The 19,233-nt window shown below is 45.6% G+C and overlaps 3 protein-coding genes across 3 annotated transcripts; 1 reads left to right on the forward strand and 2 right to left on the reverse strand.

The window, feature by feature from the left end:
- Nucleotides 1-274: 274 nt before the first annotated feature.
- On the forward strand, nt 275-6,248 carry LOC127346881 (E3 ubiquitin protein ligase DRIP2-like). The gene is made up of 7 exons (XM_051373127.1): nt 275-395; nt 3,564-3,663; nt 4,197-4,530; nt 4,625-5,031; nt 5,115-5,165; nt 5,554-5,626; nt 6,012-6,248. The coding sequence occupies exons 1-7, from the start codon at nt 275-277 to the stop codon at nt 6,246-6,248; spliced, it is 1,323 nt and encodes a 440-aa protein (XP_051229087.1).
- Nucleotides 6,249-6,911: 663 nt separating this feature from the next.
- LOC139838988 (uncharacterized) lies at nt 6,912-7,556 on the reverse strand. Its single transcript, XM_071829010.1, has one exon. It carries the CDS (start codon nt 7,554-7,556, stop codon nt 6,912-6,914), a length of 645 nt encoding a protein of 214 aa, XP_071685111.1.
- Nucleotides 7,557-17,076: 9,520 nt separating this feature from the next.
- On the reverse strand, nt 17,077-18,198 carry LOC127292933 (PRA1 family protein B6-like). Its single transcript, XM_051322481.2, has one exon. The coding sequence runs from the start codon at nt 18,149-18,151 to the stop codon at nt 17,369-17,371; it is 783 nt and encodes a 260-aa protein (XP_051178441.1). The 5' UTR covers nt 18,152-18,198; the 3' UTR covers nt 17,077-17,368.
- Between the last annotated feature and the right edge of the window lie 1,035 nt (nt 18,199-19,233).

Consider the following 19,233-nt stretch of genomic DNA (forward strand, 5'->3'; position numbering starts at 1 on the left):
TCGCCACCTCCCACCTCTATTTATACACGGCCAAATTTATCAAATAGATTTTGTTGGCACTCTTCGGTCCCCCCAACCCCGAGCCTCTCACCGGAGCTCTGCCGCCGCCGCCGCCGCCCCTGCAGCCCCCGCCTTCGTCCACCCCTTCAGGTCATCTCCTTGCCTCGCGTATTCGTGATTCTCCCCTGCCCCAGGACTGACGAGGAGGAGGCCGACGAGGATTGGGCAAGAGAAGGAGGTGGTGGTCGAGGGTGGTTGCCGGCGGCGGGGAGAGATGGAGACCGATAAGGGGGAGGTACGCCGGCCGCGGGGCGCGCTCGCAGACCGCCTGACCTGCCCGCTCTGCCAGGACCTCTTTCGGGAGGCCTCCGCCTTCGCCGAGTGCCTCCACACATGTAAGTTCTGTGATTCTGTCTACCCCGCCGCCTCTCCGGTTTCCTTTCGTCTCGTCCTTCTACTCTTTCGTGTCTGCGCCGCGTGCGCTGCCGTCAGAAGTTCTTGCTGCGCCTGCGCTGCTATCATCGTGTCGCGTCGCGTTGGCGTCCTTGGTTTTGGTGTCGGATTCTGCTATGTTCCGGTGCCCTGATGATCAGGTCTGTTCCGGAAGAGCGCCGCCGCCGTTCTCGCGTTAGTTTCTCGCCCTCTAGTCGCGTGCACTGAGATCCTGGCCATAGCGGCCAGCTCGCCGTGCGTTAGCCATCGCGTTTACTTTCCTCCCGTGGCCGGCAGCTTTCTCGCCGGGCTCACCGTGCTCAGCCGGGGGCGCGTCTCGTGGTCGGCCGTCGGCGCCGACGGCTGCGATCCCTGTTGTGTCGCTAGGACTCGGATGCACGGAGGCACAGGTGCGGCAGATGGTGCTCCCCTCCCCGGCGCTCGACACGACCTCAACTACCCTGCCATCGTGCTCGCCGAGCTGGCCGCCGCCGCGACCGTGAAGCGGACGGTGACGAACGTGGGCCTCCGGATGGACGAGGTCTACCATGCCACCGTCTTCAGCCTCAAAGACACGCACGTGGCGGTGTGGCCGCCGGCGCTGACGTTCTCTCCGCGTTGTGGCACGGCTGACAACTACGTGGCCATCACGCCGGCGAAGCTGTCGCGCGGCCAGTACGACTTCGGTGAGATCGTCTGGTCCGACGGCTACCACAGCTTGCGCACGCCGCTCGTTGTCAGGGTCACCGGAAACGGAAGATGAGTGGTTTTGGTCATGGGATCCGAAAGGATCCTATTCTGCTAAAATCGGTTCGAGGTATTGCTGCCTCTATTTCTTGCAACACGGCAAATGCCATCTGCAAGATGGCCATACCGCCATATGGCTCATTGTGTGGGAAAGAGTATGAACTACTAGAGAGAAGAGGCCTCTCGCATATGGATCATTGCGTGTAGCGTCTACTGTAAGTTGACTGAAGAAGGGAACATCTGTTTTCCTCAGATCATGCCTGCAGCAAAGCTGAATCTACATTCTACGCAACTGGTGGAGCATATGGAGAGAGGGGAACGGAAGAGCATTTTGAAAATACCTACAATCCTATTCACCAAATCATCGACCAGATTAAGAGTGAAGCAAGGCTGTGTGATTGTGCCGTGCGGCGGTTGCCTCCTTCTATCTTAGTCCGAGGGAGGACAGTTTTCTCCCAGTTCAGTAGGTCGTTTCCCAGTTCAGTAGGTCGTCGGTAGTTTTGCTCTTATGGGTTATTAGGTTCAGTTTTTCAGTTTCTGCTGCTCCTTCCTGACCGAAAACATGCTCACCAGCATACAGCAGCGGCACTCTGAAGTCTCATCCTCTGAGCAGTGGTTTCTTAGGTTCAGTTTTTTAGTATCTATGTTGTTCTTGTAGTCGTTGTTAAAAGGTCGTTGTTGGATGGTTCTTGTACTTTGACCTATCTTAGTATCTTGGTCTTTTCTTCTGCTTAACATGTGACATGGAGTCCTGCTGCATGGTTCGAAAAAAAATCATCCACAGGCTGCCTAGCTTCAAACTTCAGTATCTTGGTGGTGCATGTCTTCAGACTTCAGACCACGCCAGAGTGCCGGATTCAGATACTTGTGTGGATTTTCCCTAGTGTTTTGAGTTTTCTTTAGGGAATGCCATTCGGCTAGTTTTATTCATAATTATACACACCTACATCGTTTATCAAGAAAGGTAAAACAAAGCTAGGGATCATCGTCCCAAAATGCTAGGGTTATAGAAAATAGCAGCCTTCAGGTGGAAGAGAGAACTTCATTCTGCATTGTCTCTGTATACCTTCGGGTGACTGAGTCCAGGGGCTTTCAAAGAGCAGTTCCAATAGAGCGAGTCTCTTCCTTCTGTTGAGAAGAATTCTTCCTTGGTCTCCAATAATTTGTCACTAGTGCCCCAATTGCCAAAGCCTAGTGATGCTGTGTTCAAATATTTTCTCCATGGACACGCTCACGACGTTCCCACCAAATATACCACACACCCGTTAAAACAATCTTTGGTAGGATAATCCCCCTGAGAGGCTCAAATGTGTTCCAAAGCAACAGCTCCAGCTCATTCCATTGCCGTGCTGGATTAATCTCTTCCAAAATTCACAGCTTCACATAATATGCATGATATCTTCACACCCACTCAAACATATAGGACATTAGGACATCCACTAGTTCGTTGATATATAATTGTTTGCCAAAAATCCTAGACAGGGTCAAAAAAAAATTCGTAGACACCATATGAGTCCATGTAAATTCCTCCATCCGAAACTCTTCATTTTTTGCAGGGAAATTTAGCTTCCATAATTTCTTCCACACATGACCCATATTAGATCTTTCTATCCCCAAAACTCTCTCTCTTTTCTGCCAAATAATCCCATTCTGCATGGTACGCTCATCTGATGCTGAAAATGCCATCGTCTGAACGGTACCAAGCAACAAAATCTTCCATACGACCATACCCGTGCGGTGCTATTGGTATTTCCATTATTCGGCTAGCATCAACCAACCAGAACAAGCTGGTTATCAATTCCCCATCTCTGTATTTAGTCACTGGGTTTATCAAATCATTTACCATAGTTACTAGTGGATATTGTGGGTATCCAAGCTTCCTCCCAAATATTTATTTGCTATCTGTCTCCAACTCGCCAGATACATCCACGCTTGAAGTTTTCATGCCCCACCATGATACTTTGAAACGTGAAAGAACTCCCACCTTTCAGAATAGCGTGGAAATCCGGGCTTCATATTCTTGAATAAAATTTGTGTATGTCTTGATGTAGGGGGCGGGAAGGTGATCTCTCTATTATGTAAATTACATTTCTTTATCATAAGCCTCGCACTGCTTCTGCATCATAAGTAAAGTGATGTTGCTGCGCACTCAAAAAAAATTCGAGGATTTTGTTTTTCAAGAAAAATGCGCTCTCAAAATTGATGAAATCAAACATCTACTCTATTTCATTATGATGATACTTGCTTTTTTTTGCGAAATAATACTTGCTAATTACAGCCAATTAAGTTTTGATGTGTCAAGCACATAAAATTCAGTTCTATCAAATCTCCAACTAGCATGCTTGTCTCTAGAGTTCATCTTGTGACCATCCTTTTGTATGCAGTTTGTCGGGAGTGTATTATGAAGAAAATAGATGATGAAGAGATCGACTCCTGCCCAGTATGCAACGTTTATCTTGGTGTTGCTCCTGAAGAGAAACTCAGGTAAGTTATGGTTAATACCAATGTTTATCTGTATAACATTTTTTTTAACTTGTCAATTCTCTTTTCTTCAAGATGCTGCATTTTAAATGTGTACATTTCAGTAGATCAACGTGCTTACACACAACATTTATTCACAGTTGCAGCAGATTTGCTCATTTTCTACCTTTATCTTGCAGAAAAATGTAGTAAACATTTTTTTGTTAAGGACATTTATCTATACGCATTTGAATTGAAAGTAGTTTCTTGTGGTTACTAGCTGAGAATATACCAGCGTGTCACTAAACTCCTATAAATTCTACCGTATATAAATCTAAGTTATAACAGCCATCAGGGGCCCTCGTGCTAACTGCCTGTTATATTGTTATCTTCTCTTATAGCATTGGCTATAATATGCATGCTAACTTGTCTTGTGAAGCAAAAGTTTAGTGTTCCAGCCACTTATCTGTTTTCATTTAGTTTTTTCTTGCGATCTCGACTCAAGTACTCAACTATATGCTGCTACCTGACATGATTAATCGTTTCCATCTTTGAAGGCCTGATCTCAATCTTCAAAGTATCAGGAATAAGCTGTTTCCACTTAAGACAGAAGCTGCTGCTTCTAAGGTTCCAACTATTACATCGCCAGCAAAGAGAAAAGAGAGGTCCCTTTCTTCTTTGGTAGTTGAAACCCAGAAGACAGCAACGCATACTAGTCTAACAGGACAGAGGACCAAAGCTGCAAGAAGGACAACCACCTCCCATCTGTCTTCTATCATTGATAATGGAACCATGAGATTACTAAATAATTCTGAAGGCCGCGATCACAAGACTGAGAAAACCTCAGCACCACAGTCTACCAAGATGACAACATCTGCAAATAAAACGCAGGTACTACTAAAGAACTATCAGATTTGTGCTTAACAATGTTGCCCATTATCTTGTAACATTTATTTATTCTAACTACACATTCCATCCCAAACAGATTAATGCAGATATAGTAGCCTCAAACCAGCCATCTTCTGAAGATGGAAAAAATCGCGAGGCAGTTGACAATGAAGAGCTTCAGAAACCCATACACAACTTGGTCGCGGCAAGCGGGAAGAGATCGCTTAGATTAAGTCTTAAAAGACTTAACGCTGCCGCCAAGGAGGACAGAACTATGAGCACAAATGGTAAACTCTCCACAAGGAAAGATGGCACAGTAGACAAACTGGCTATTGCTGGACTAAAGCTGAGTGCGCATTCCAATAAAACAACCACAGAGCATAATCTGAAGAAAATCCCAGAAGCAGATGCTAGGCAGGAAGTGGTTGGTTATACAAGCACTGGTTCTTTGCATGATGGAATAACTACCCCAATCTGGTTGTCACTAGTTACTTCGCCGAACCAGTAAGATTGCAGTGTACAATAGTTATAGATTCTCATGGACCAAATGTTTTTCTTCCTCACATCAAAATTAAACTGTTTTGCAGGTTACAAGATAAACTGCTGCCTCAGATACCGATTATGAACTTGAGAATTAAGTGAGTTTCACTTTAATCTTGCAGTTTCTTTGACTTCTAGAATATTTGAGGCTTCTCAGACTTACCATCCTCTTATTTGTAGCACATATTTTTGGAAATACTTACCCAGCTTTACATGACTTAGTGCGTTTGTTATGTTTTGTACTAGTAACAACTTGCCCTGGTATGAGTAAGAATTTTTTTAAATAAAAATATTAAGGGGAAGTACCTAGAAAAACAACGCTCTCGGGGATTTTATTATCAATGGGGAAGTGTTTCATTTGGAAATCATATGTTGTTTGTGTAGTCTTCCCTACCAGCAATTTAGTTTTTCCTAATCTACTAACATGTAACTAGATTGCAAGAATTTGATATATTCAATTCAATATGATTTGTCTGCTTGTTTCAGAGATAGGAGTGTGCAGGTCTCGTCCATCCTGACCTACATTACAAAGAAACTTGAGCTAGAAAGTGATGATAAGGTGAGCCTTTATATGTCCCCTCCGATTTACAGTAAAGAAACCACCAGGATGCATTTGTAGATTTTGACGGTGACATGAGATTTAGGTGCATCATTTGTAAGCCTTTTAGATGTCTTTGTAATTTCATTTTGATTGTTGTCACTCGATAAAACCCGTGGAAAGTCTTCGGCCTTTTGTCGAGGTGCTTGCTTTCGCTGCATTTGTAGATTATTTTTGGATGGTGGCCTACGATCTATTTGCATCATTTTTCTGCTGCAAAGCTCCCAAAATATGTATCACTATTTAAGCTCGCTGATTCATCCTGTCCTATCTTCCTGTATGCATATATCGACAATACTGAATCTACTCTTTTGTCTAATCCATGAGTACCTCTCTGCATGCACAGTTGGAGATCCTATGCAACGAGTGGTGGCCAATCTGCCCTTCGACGACGCTCGGTTGCCTACATGAACAGTGGTTGAGCAGCAAGCCAAAAGAGAAGGTCCGGGCTACGGTGGGCGGCCCGGCCAAAGAGTTCGTGATGGAGCTGAGCTACCGCCGGCGCCCGGCAGCCCTGTCTCTCTGCTGCATGATGAAGACGAAGCCCGTGACAACTTCCCTCCGATGCTACTGCATGACCTAGGTTGCATGGAGATAACTGAAGAGAAACAGTTTGCTCCTAGTCAGTTAGTCAGTGAGCCTACCAATATTTGCATCACCATTTTTGGACCGAATGGGCCGTGTAAAGAGCGGGCGAAAGAAAGAGGTTAGGCGTAGACATCTGCTAGAAGCATCTGAAAATTTTATCCCGAATATGTACTTCACATTTCGGATGATAATATTATCCAGACAATTTTCTTAAAGTGTTCTCGTGTGTTCTTGTGCATGCGTACGTGTACGTACCTATATTTTTTTTTCTTCCCTCACGTGGCCGTGACGGTTTTGCAGTAATACAAGTAGAATACTGGTATAGCTGAGTAGGGTGATTTTTATTTTGTAAAATACAGTTAGATGCCCTGTGCAGTTAGCCTAGTGATAAGCAGTAGCCATTCCTTTAGTTTGTGTGGCTTTTAGTAAAGGAAAATGTTTAACAATCAGCCGACCGATCTCGTCCGGGCGATCGGTTGCTCCCGAGTTTCGACTCGGGCGCCCCGCGCGGTACAGCAGACGCATTTACGTGTGGTCCCTGTTAATTTTTTTTTTTGAATGACAGCAGGTGAGCTGCTATTTCATTTCGATAGGGGAAAAAGGTTACATGGAGGAAGGTCACAAAGCGTGACCCTCGGAGAGCGTCCTAATACAAAGATTAACCTGGATCAAAGGGTGTTCCTCCATACTGGGTTACTAAAGGAATCGGGGCTCCAGCTAGTCTCCAAACATCCGCCTCATCCTTAATTCGAACCAGGAGCCCCGTAAAGGGAAGCTCTTTCTTCTCGAAGATTCGTCTATTACGCTCTTTCCAAATCTCCCAGCAGATTAGGTTAGACGCCGGGAAGATGATTTTCCGCTGGGACTTTGTTTGCCTACCCACCAAACCCATGTACCATTCCAGAACGGACAGCCCCTTATCTAACCAATTGGTGGGCTTTAGAGCGTCCAGCCCCAAGGCCACCGCCATATGCTCCCAAACCTTGAGAGAGAATGGACATTCAGTGAAGATGTGAGATGCAGTTTCTAGGTTTCTTCTGCACAACGGGCAGAAATAATCATTTTCCCATCCTCTTTGCAGCAGTTTATCAGCCGTAAGTATTCGTTCAAGCATTAGCGTCCAAATGAAGAACTTGCATCTTGCCGACGCCCACCCCTTCCAGATTGAAGTCAGTCCCAACAGCTCCCAGAAATTGCAGCCTGTAAGCTGAACCAGCAGAGTAATAAGTTTTCCCATCAGTCCCAACATCCTCTTTGCAGCAGTTTTCCCATCCTCTTTGTGGTCCCTGTTATTGACACGCATCGTCCCGCGCATAGCTAGCACCTTGCATGCATGTTCGATGTGCATGGCTCTAGCCTCTATGACCGCTGTTAGTAGCACCCAGAGCCTGCTAGCTCGATGTCCCTGCATGCCCCGTGACCAGAACTTTTTTTCTACTCCTATGCATACTAAAGCAGGCCAGTGGTATACAGTATACTACCACTGCACACTACCAGCTCGCGTGCACGAGTGCCTTCCACCCATCAATGCTTGCTTAGCTATAGCTAGCTAACTTAATTTAGCTGGGGTAAAAGTTACACCAACTTGTCTTCGTTCTTCTATCTTTATTTCCAGATGTTGTATACGTTTGTTAATTTTGTAACAATTGCGTATAAATTTTATAGTGGAAATATGACCGAGATGTTGTAATATTAACTTGGGCATTTGCCACAAGTTTGAGTTTTTTGTTCTAGTCATCTATATTTTTTGTTTAAATATATTGTTATTATTGTTGTAATTAAATATGTAGCAAATTTGTTATAGCTTAACCAACTTTTCATAGCCAATTTTTGTTGTTGTAATAGATATTGATTTTTGTTGTAAAACAACATGTAGCAAAATAATTGTTAATTAACCATTTTCATAATTTTTATTTTTAAATTTTTGTTGTAAACATTTTGTTGCAACAGTATATATTTTTTGTGAGCGGAGAGAGATTTTATTACAATACTTAGTACGCCTCAGATCTACCATAGGGTAGCATTTTATTGTAAATATTGAGAATATCTATCCCAAAGGGATTTTTGTTGTAATTGCTTGTGATTTTTGTTAAAATTTCTCATGGTTTTTGTTGCACATCTACAGTAGGAAGATTATTGTTTAGCCACTAATTTTTCGTAACATTACTTTTTTGAAAAAACTTTTTTCTACTATTTTGTTGTAATAGTATATTTTATTTTCGCACGGAGCGATGGTTTTTGTTGTAATACAAGGACTCAAATCAAGTGGCATTTTTCTACAAATGTTAGAAAATGTTAGATCAAAAAATAGTGATGGTTTTTGTTGTAATACAAGGACTCAAATCAAGAGGCATTTTTCTACAAATATTATAAAAGGTTAGATAAAAAACGGATGATGTAGTGCATGCATCCTAATGCTCACGTGAGGCATCATCAGCTAGCAGATATGCTCCGTGCAAGCAAGGCAGGGAGTATTGCAGGTGAACGAAAGTCACTGCGCGCGCAGCCCATGGCAGGTCCCATGGCCAACACACAACACGCAACCCTTTGACAGCTTGAAAACCTGCCTGACGCAAGCAGCAGCAGTCCTGAAAGCGACGTGCATGGCATATTGATTATGAAACGTTGGATTCGCGAAACGGACGGCAGTCCAGCGATCGATCCACGCGCTCAGATCGGTCGGCCGACGCCCAGCGCGACCCTTTGGTAAATCTGGCCAGTGGCATGCAGCTAGCTGGAGCCACACATCACTCTTCTCGGTTCGGCCTGCTCACGAGGCACGCCCTCCAGTATTGGGGAATATCTAGGGATCACATACTTCAAATGCTACCATGATATTATTTTTTAAAATTTTAATTTTTAAGTGTCTGAAAATTTCAATAGAAATATGTGAGTGCACACAAGAAGTGTGTTCACAATCCCAAAAAAATCTGAACCAAATTCGAAATACTCTAAGAAAAAAAAAAGTCTAATTTGAATAGCATCACAAGAAGACAAAAGTGCAAATGACACTTTTCAATATCAACATGTATTTTTTTCCATTTTCTATATTTATTTAGGATTTTGTTCCGAAAACTCTAGAGATTATAAATACACTTCTTATGAATGCTCAACATTTTTTTTAATATTTTTTAGATACTTGTAAATTTGAATTTTGAAGAGTGATATCAAAGTAGCATTTGAACTTTGAAGTGTGGTACACTGGATCATTCCCCAATATGCATCGGGAGTGTTTTGTGCAGCAGAAAATCTTATTACTCCATTGATTAAATAAATACCTTCCATTTAGACACTTTCTAGCTGCTACTGTGTCGGTGTGATAATGCTAGCAGAGCGTAAGGGGATGCACAGTGCTAGAGAAGAAGACACGTCTTCTCCTAGAAGTTCACATCATCTAAAAAAGACAATAAATATAAATGAAACAATATATTATCTTTTATTATCATCTCTAACAATTGTTGAAAATTGATTAAATTCTGTTAGAAAATTATGTTGATAAGGCATACATGGTACAATGGTAGAATAATCGGAAGACAACCTTCTTTTTGTTCATTCTCTCTTTTCCAATTAATCAAAAAATTCAATGTGGCAGCAGAAGGAAAAGCCAACGTCACCCGTTGTACATGCCCTAATAACCAGGAGCGAATTTTTTTAAAATAATACATTTTTTGATCAACTTTACAAATAATACATGTTTTAAAAATTTTACGAATCTATGACTCGGTCGGTCGACAGCGGCCAACTGTTAACCGACCAGATGTGAGCCTTATGCATGCAACCCTATGCAACACAAAAGATCACCCTCCGTACGTGCATTTGCTGGCCTGTTCAGTAGGCAGTGAGCCGATCGGCAAACTCATAGATTCGTAAAATTTTAAAAATGTGTATTTAGTTGTAAATTGATGGGAAAAACATACTATTTTAAAAAAAATCGCATAACTAGGATGCGTGCAAGATATCTTTGGATAGATTATTTCAAGATATTATCTTTCACCAACAAATTAACAAACGAGACATGGATCGAACGAGGACTTGGTGCATCCCAGCAACAGTGCTTCGAGTTTTTCTAAAAATATATATAATTTTGTTTTAAAAAATTACAAAATTTATTTCGTAAATACATACACATGTCATGAACATGCTTTAGGTTTCAAGCAGCAAAAGGTTGAAACTGAGATGATCAAACGGGATTTGGGCGCAAATATTGCAACGATCTTGACAACCGACACTAGCAACATGGACTTGAAGACCAAGGCTTTGGTTTGAGCATCTTGTGGACGAATCTTAGAGGGCCAAGATTGGTTTCCATGTATGTGTCATATGTTTTGTGATGCCCGGACTTGGTGAGGTTTTGGCAGCCAAACCTGGTGGTCAGGTTAACCATGATTTTGGTGTCCGATGCTTTGATTATGGCTACCTATATTTGCCTTTTTATTTGCCAGGTAAAAAACTAGTAAATAGCAACAAAATAACTGATATTAGAAAAAAAATAGTCAAATGCCAAGAAAATGTGCCAAAATGAATAGGGCCAGTCGATTGGGGCCACCCTTGGGCATCCGCTGAACAAGCTTGGGAGAGGTTCAGACACGTTATGAGGGATGCCGGTAGAGATGCTCCTAAATGGTCATAGTAAGACAACCATTAGGCATGAAAGAACCCAAACTCCAGCAATAATAATCCTCTGCTGATTGCATTGTACGAACAAACAACGCGATAAACTGGTTTTCATACAAACAAATTGCTTGTGTTCAGCTCGAACCTCGTATGTTTCTTCATGAAAAAAGAAGCTGTACAAAATTTCATCTGTCACGCGAAGTTTCTTCCTGTGTAGCTGTAGCCTTGCAGTCATGTCATAATCCAAGAAAGCTTAGCTTTGTTCTGAACGACGTCGACAGATGCCCCTTTTCTTTCCCTATTTAATTAGCACAAGGAACTAAGCAAATGTGCGTATGCCTCCGCTCTTAGCTAAAGTAATAAACTTGTGTTTATATATACTAGTAAAGTTGCACGTGCCACGCACGTATATATCAGCAAATCATTGGACAAGTCAAATATTATCATTGCAAAATCGAAAATTTCAAAATATAACATAATGAACATACTTATATATAAATTTTGCACTTGCATTGCATGTATCGACCAATGAACAAAATTTTATGATAAATATATATTATTCAGTTTCATGCTAATATTGATGTCGACAAATATCACTCTGTGCAACAAATGTGCAAACACATATTTCAAGCACATATCCAAACAATGATACACAACATGAAAAAAAACTGGTTGCTATCAACAAAGATCACACATGGTACTGCATAAAGTTTACACTATTATCACACCTCTAAGAAGGCAGCATCTTAACAAAATCGTCCAGGGAGGCTTTCCAGGTTTTCTTCGGCATTGGTTCAGTATGAGTTTGTTTCTAAAAGAATAAATTTCTATTCATCGGGATGTCTTTCCACTGGTTGGCATATCTATTGACAGTATGTTGGAACTTACTGCCAGAATATGCCATTTTACATGTTTCATCCATGCCATCAACTTCACTCGAGAGAAATAGTCTTCAGTTCATTGTCTTCTGACAATAAAAATATTTCCAGTGGCATTTTCAAAGCCATTTGGCAGTTCAATAATTTCAGCCGAACCTCTTCCAAGAGTAGAGTATGCCATCTTTCCTTGCACTTCAAGAACAAGTGATGGGTCAGAAATTGGTATTGGGGTCAGAAAATCTATGGATTAATATGTGGTTACAGTGGCAAAAATAGGTTATTTGTAAGTGGTGTCATCCAGTTCAACTTATAATGTCAGGAGTCCTGCACAATCATATATCTGTGGCACCTCATAAATATATCGGATGCCATCCGCTCGCCTCACGCTCGCACGCCGTCCACATCAGAATGACACATGCAAGGTATATGGAACCCAAAGTACCAAGATCCTCTTACCGAACCCACCATCAGAAGTCTAAAAAAATCTATGAAGGCATGAGATTTGTTACGGTAATTAGCTATAAGCTACCAGACTATGAATGAACTGATGTTAAATACAACATAAACTTGAAACCAGTAAATCCAATGATGCTACCTAACAACAAATAACACAAAATGTATGTCATTTATCCAAATAGTAGTTCTCAGTTACAAGGAGTCAGCTAAGCACCAAGAGTTGTTCCGTTTCATATTCTTCCTGAACCCACACTACAAAAGTCAAGAAATAAGTACTGTATTTGGTACTTTACCTGCACGCACTTCTCAGAAATAAGCATTGGTATATACTAATTAACCTAAACCAGCAAGCCTTGTTGCAATCTGAGAGAAGACACATGTTTTTTCGAGAAAACGCAAAGGACCTTTGCGCTTCATTTCATTGAAAAGAAAGAGTTGTAATAACAAGTCTCCTAGGAGACGGTGATACAGGGTAGAGTATGTTTTGCCTAGTGCACATCCCAACTGGTTGGAAGGACGGCCCTCAGTCCTAGAGCTCCTGCCCTTGCCCAGAGACAAGCTTCTTCCTTGATGTTGGCGAGCAGCGTTTGCGTCGATGGTTGAGCCCTGTCAAACACGCAGTCGTTCCTATGCTTCCAGAGCATCCATGGAATGAGCAAGGAAGCAGATGCGAACCCTTTCCGAAGCGGCTTTGGGAGCGCAGGCTTGACCTTTGCCATCCAGTCGCTGAGCGAAGCGTCCTCGGCGCCAGGGATCCTACATGTCATCCTAAGCCAGGATAGCACCTCATGCCAAACTTGCTTGGCAAACGGGCACTCCAGCAGCAGATGATGCATTGTCTCAGGCAGTTGGTCACAGAGCAGTCACAGAGCAGGCATCTAGGGTGGTGTTGCAGCCCTCTGCGTGCAAGCCTTTCCGCGGTCCAGCGCGATCTTGGAGGGCCAGCTAGAGGAAGAATTTGACCTTCGGGGGCGCCCAGGTGCGCCAGATGAATTTGGCCGCAGGGCACGCCGTGGACCCGTGGAAAGTGGCCATGTAGGCGGATTTGGCAGAATATACTCCCGAGGCGGTCCACTTCCAGATGAGTCGGTCCGGCTCACCGCTGAGCATCGTGCCCTCGATCCTTTGCCAAAGGAGCAGGTATTCGCCGATCTCTTGGATGCCCAGGTTGCCATGTATGTCCGAAGCCCAAGCGTTTCCCTGCAGCCCATCGGCGACGGTGCGGGATTTGCGGTGCCTTTTTGGTATGCACTTGAACAGCGATGGCGCAATCTCACGCACCGAGCGGCCCTCAATCCATCGGTCATCCCAAAACTTGGCGTCGCGGCCATCGCCGAGGATCATAGACGTGGAGGCGAAGAACAGGGCCTGTTCTTGGTCGGAGAATTGGAGCTCCAGGCCATGCCAGGCACGCCGGTCGTCTGTTCTGCTCAGCCATAGCCAACGTAAGCGCGGGGACAGGCTGGTTCTTTACAGGTCGTGGACCCCCAGGCCGCCGTAGGCGATGGGACGGGCGACGCGCTGCCAATTGACATGACAGTGCCCGCCGTTGGCGGCCGCGCGTCCCGACCAGAGGAAGCCTCGCTCAATCTTGACGATGAGCTTAAGGGTCTTCTTGGATGGAGCCAGGACAAGCAGCTGGTGAATAGGGATCGCGCCCAGGACGGATTTCACCATGGCGAGGCGGCCAGCCATGCCCATGAGGCCGGCCTTCCAGGTGGGTAACCTGCTTGCCACCTTGTCCACCATCGGTTGCAATTGTCCACTCGTGGGCTTGCGGATGGTGAGCGGAATGCCTAGGTAGGTAATGGGCAGCTCGGCAACAGGGCAGTCCAGCAAGGCGATGGCTGGCGCCGCATCCTCCGTGGCGCAGCGAATGAGGGTGGCCGTGCTCTTGCCGTAATTGACGTGCAGCCCCGACGCGCGGCCAAAGAGCTCGAGCATGGCCTTGACAGCCTCGATCTCCTCCCGGAGCGGGTGGCAGAACAGGATGACGTCGTCGGCGTAGAGCGATATCGATGGCAGCACGCGGCGTGGGTGTAGCTGGCGTAGCACTCCGAGCTCGGTGGCGCGGCGGAATAGCCGTCCGAGGATGTCAATAGCGAGGACGAACAGCTGCGGGGACAGCGGGTCTCCCTGGCGTAAGCCGCGGCGGTGCCAGATTGGCGGACCAGGGTCGCCGTTGATCAAGACTCTGGTGTTGGCCGAGGCTAGGAGCACGGCCAGCCACTCCAAGAAGCGGTCACCGAAGCCATATTGCCGAAGCACCTCGAAGAGGAAGGGCCATGACAAGGAGTCGAAGGCGCGGGCCAGGTCAAGCTTGATGAGCAGACGTGGGCTCCTCAACTGGTGCAGCAGGCGAGCGCTCTGGCGAACCAGGACGAAATTGTCGTGGATGCTCCGGCCGGCGATGAACGCGTTCTGGATGGGGCTGACAAGCTTGTCAAGCTTGGGGGCGAGGCGCAGGGCGAGGACTTTGGCAAAGAGCTTGGCCACGAGGTGTATGAGGCTGATTGGCCGGTAGTCGCGCAAAGTGCTGGCGCCGGCGTGCTTGGGGAGCAACGTGAGCAGTGCCTGGTTCAGCTTGGCAAAACCGCGCCCACGCATCTCGTAGACACATGTACTCTAAGCTTGCTTATAAGTAGTGGACAGAAGCTAAACTTTTCGAATGTAGATAAGTGGAAAGTATTCAATGCTGATTTAGAGAACAATGATGTGAACTACGTATATGAGTAGTCAAATCAAAGCTAGTTGTTTCAATACATACCTTAGTACTGATAGAACTATGCTAGCTGAACAAGCAGGTATACAACATTATCATCTTACATATCGCATAGATTTGAAAACCTCACAAATTCCAATAACTTATGTTCTGAATAATAATACTATTTCTGCAATATTCGAACAGAAATGCATCTTACATATCGTACAGATTTGAGTTAGGAAAGAAATGAATAGATTTTTAACTAAAACATGCATCTCCATTCTGGAATCATAGTGAGTTGCCGATGACATTTCATAAGAGCTATCCCTGATATATTATTACCACTAACTGATGATATGTCAGACCCGTGAAAAATGCCCCAAATTCGAGCGCGCACAGAAGCACACATTGAAGACATTTTCAATTTGATTCAGATTAGGAAAGCAGCAACCGGGTTGAGATTGAGACTCTACCTAGCGAGGAAGCACTGGGCGGAGAGTCTCTCTGCCGGCGGGGACTTGTTCAGCTGCGGATAGAAGACGGGCAGTGGCACACGACGATAGGGCGAGGCCGGCGGCGTGTAGGTGCTCATCAACGGCGTTCTCATTCCGGCTACCATGGGGCGGATCGCGGACAGGCGACGAGAGTCTCTGCCGGCGGGGACTTGTTCAGCTGCGGATGAAGAGGGGCGGGGGTGCGCGACGACGGGGTGAGGCCAGAGGCGTTTCGGCGGTCATCGATGGCGTCCTCGATGCGCCGCACACGCGATGGCGGGCAGTGCTGCCGGCGACGATGGGACGGACAGGTGACGGTTGGGCGCGAACAATGACGGGACAATGCGTCGCAGAGCAGTGGCGCCGACGGGCGTAGATGACTACAGAGACGATGGGCACGGCCGGCGACGGCGAGGGCAACGAAGTTGGTCTCTACCGGGACGCCAGACACAAAATGAGACGCTAATTAACTTTGGGGGACACGACTGGACCGTTTTTTTCCCCATTTCTTGTCCGCGGCTCATTTGGGGGACGCTCCGTATATGGTTGTGTTTGAAACGTGAATCGAGTAAAAATCAAACAATCTTTCAATCACCTTTGATCTGATGCCAATCAGCAAAAAGCTCACGGATATCATGGTGAACTGAGATCCTCTGCCTTCGGACCAGCTAGTAGGAAAAGGGAGCAAAACGATGAGCGGACTGTGTGTGTGCGCGCGCTGAATTACCCCTATTCTGAACAAATCTCACCGTTTTTACTTTCGATTCAATGAACATCATCATTGCAGATCTTCGCAAGAATATAATTTCCAGTAAACCACGAAACGAAGATAATTTCCACTTTCCAATGATGGGTCATGGCCGATACAAAAAAAAATGCAAATGAAAAGGAAACAGCTATATGCATTCAAGTAAAGCAATCTGTACAACAGGATAAATGAGGTGTTGATAGCATAGTCTGCAACCTAACATGGCACTGTAACATGTAGAGGAATAGGTGGATGAATTGGCATGCTAGAAGCATTACAAATGATCGATTGTGGAGACCTGTATCCTGGCTTCAGGCTATACATGATATGTCTCAATCAGCACAAAGAGATAATACTAGATTCATATGTCTGGGTGTAACGAGTTACAAAATTCACAAAGCAAACTGCATAGAAACATCAATTACAGGTTATCGAAGTAAAGAATCAGATGGCATGGCTCTTATCAAGATAAGAGTTTTATGTATGAAACACATCACGGATTCACGGCACCAGATACCAACTCAATTCCGAGAAACATATCATCATTGCAGATCTTGTCAACAAGATGATTTCCAGGGAACCAAGAAACAAAGATGATTTCAACATTCCAGTGAGACAAATCATTATGGGCCATATGAGATACAGAAAAATGCAAAGAAAAGGAAACCACCTGTGTGCATTGAACTGATGTGATCTGTGAGACAGGGCAGAAGAGGTGTTGATGGCTATTTTTGCACTACCATGGCATCATTTGCATTACCATGTAGAGAAACAGATGGTTGGATTGGCATGGTAGGAGGAATTCCAAAGGATTGTGAAGACATAAATCCTAGAAACTTCACATTATATGTATTTTAATCAAGCCGTAAAGAGGTACTACTAGATTCATGCATCTGGGTGTAGAGTTACCAAATTGACAAACAAAAACATCAACGAATAGGACGGCAATGACTATTACCAACATACCAGTTTTATACAAATGAAAAACGTGACAGTGCCCATTGCCAACTCAACATAGAAAAAGCAGCATATGTTCATAGTATGATCGCACACATTACAATGAGTCTAAAAATAATCACAAACCAATCTAGTAGATTTTTTACATGCCAACGGAAGTGCTATGTAACAAATAATGGACATGCATTTGCAAGCAAGAACACCAAGAACTCTGAAAAGATATGGTAGTACCAAATCTTGGGCGCCATCACAAGCTGCACAGAATCAAGCAATGCGGACGTAGGTGGGCAAGATGGGTCCAGCCGCGTTGATGCCGGCAGCCATGATCCCGTTGCCGGCAGCCTCCTGCTCGGTCAAGAAGAGGTCGTCGGTGGACCTGAGCGCGGCGTGCGCGGCGACGAGGGCGACCCCGACCATGACGGAGCCGACGATGTTCCAGCCGACGTCGGTGAAGAGCAGCGCGACGACGGTGACGCCGGAGAGGGCGGCGAGGACGGTGCCGTCGTCGAACTCGGTGCCGAGGATCCGGAGCGGCTGGCCGGGCTCGGAGGGGCGCGCGAAGTAGAGGAAGAACCAGGCGGCGCAGAGCGCCAGGAGCGCGAAGAGGGTGCCCGGGTGCCAGAGCAGGGACGCGGCGACGGCGGCGAGGATGGCGAGAGCGTAGTTGGAGCGGAAGTAGGCCGCGTTGCGGCGCATCCGCGCCACCGCCTCCCCGAGGTTGGGCGGCCTGGAGAAGGCGGGCGTGCGGAAGACCTCGCCCCAGGGCCGGCGCGCGGCCACCAGGGCGTACCCCTGCTCCCGGAACCGGGTGACGAGCTCGGCGGCTTTGGCGAGGGAGGAGGGCGGCGCTGTGGGGTCCTGGATCGGGGCTGGGGCGGAGGGGGAGGGCGATGCGGGCGGGACGTGGGTTGGGTTGGGGTAGGAGGAGGGCGGGGTTGGGTAGGTGGGGATCTTGGCGTAGCCGCCGGAGGAGGTGGGCGGGGCGGCGTAGGAGCCGTACATGCCGGCCGGAGGTGCCGAGGCGGCGGTGGCGCCGGAGTTGCGCATCGGGAGATGGGGAAATTTGAGGGTGGAGAGATTGAGGGGAAAGTGGTGGGAGGAAGAAGAGAAATTTCTTCGCTGGAGAGGAAAGAGGGGCCCTCGTCGTCGCTATTTGAGGGAAGGTGCGCGTGCCGTGGAGGGTGGTTTTGCTTGCTTACGGGCAAAGTACCGTGTGTCATCTCATCGTGTTGACATCACCAGAACAAAATCAGGTCGTGTGGAAGTTTTCCGCGGTGGTAGACTGGTAGCTATGTGCGTCATTCTCATCATGTCATGCCCCAAACACTAAGATTTACTCCTACCTCTCTACAAATAAATAAATCGAATGAGGTTTACCTAAGACAACTAAATAATTTTCTCTAAAACAAAGACAACTCATCAACCGAATAAGCGACGCAACCATCACTTATTTTGTGAGGGGGGATAATTGTTCAAAAAGCTTTCTTACGCCGAAACCTAAATGTAAAGTCAGCAGCACTTCTAAATGCCACTTCTTCCCGTCGCATCCGTCTTCAGGACGATATAGTCATAGGTTTTCACTTTTCAGTGGGTGAAAGATTTGTATCCGGGTCCACGTTCAAAGCTTCTACCGTAGAACAAATTCGAGAGGCCTTCGTAGCACATGACATAGATTCCCTCACATCTTAAAAAAATCACTTGGTCCACTTTAGAAATTGGCTTCTCCATGCTCTTTAGAAGAATAACAATCTTAAGATTGTTCCATACAAAGGAATAAGAGGATTCCAAACTACAGTGTGTAGCATCAACATCATTCGAAACGATGCGTGCGCTTATGGAGTAATACTATGTAATGGCAACATAAAACAAAATAAGATAGTAAAGAAATAACTGAAAAGAACTTGGGTTAGTCTCTGTGGGTGTCGGGGCGATCCCTTGCTACTTCCTCGAACATATTCCTTTTCCTAGAGACTCGAGAGGAATCAAGGTTTCGAATATTTTTCTCTTGTTTTGATGATCTGTACCTAAACTTTCGGTACATTTTTTTTTTGCGACGAGTCGATTTCACATGGGTTTTGAGTTCTTCTCGGGTTCTCATTTTCCTTGTTCGATTTTCTATGGTTTTTGTT

This window comes from Lolium perenne, chromosome 4 (genome assembly GCF_019359855.2).
Source record: "Lolium perenne isolate Kyuss_39 chromosome 4, Kyuss_2.0, whole genome shotgun sequence".
NCBI lineage: Eukaryota > Viridiplantae > Streptophyta > Magnoliopsida > Poales > Poaceae > Lolium > Lolium perenne.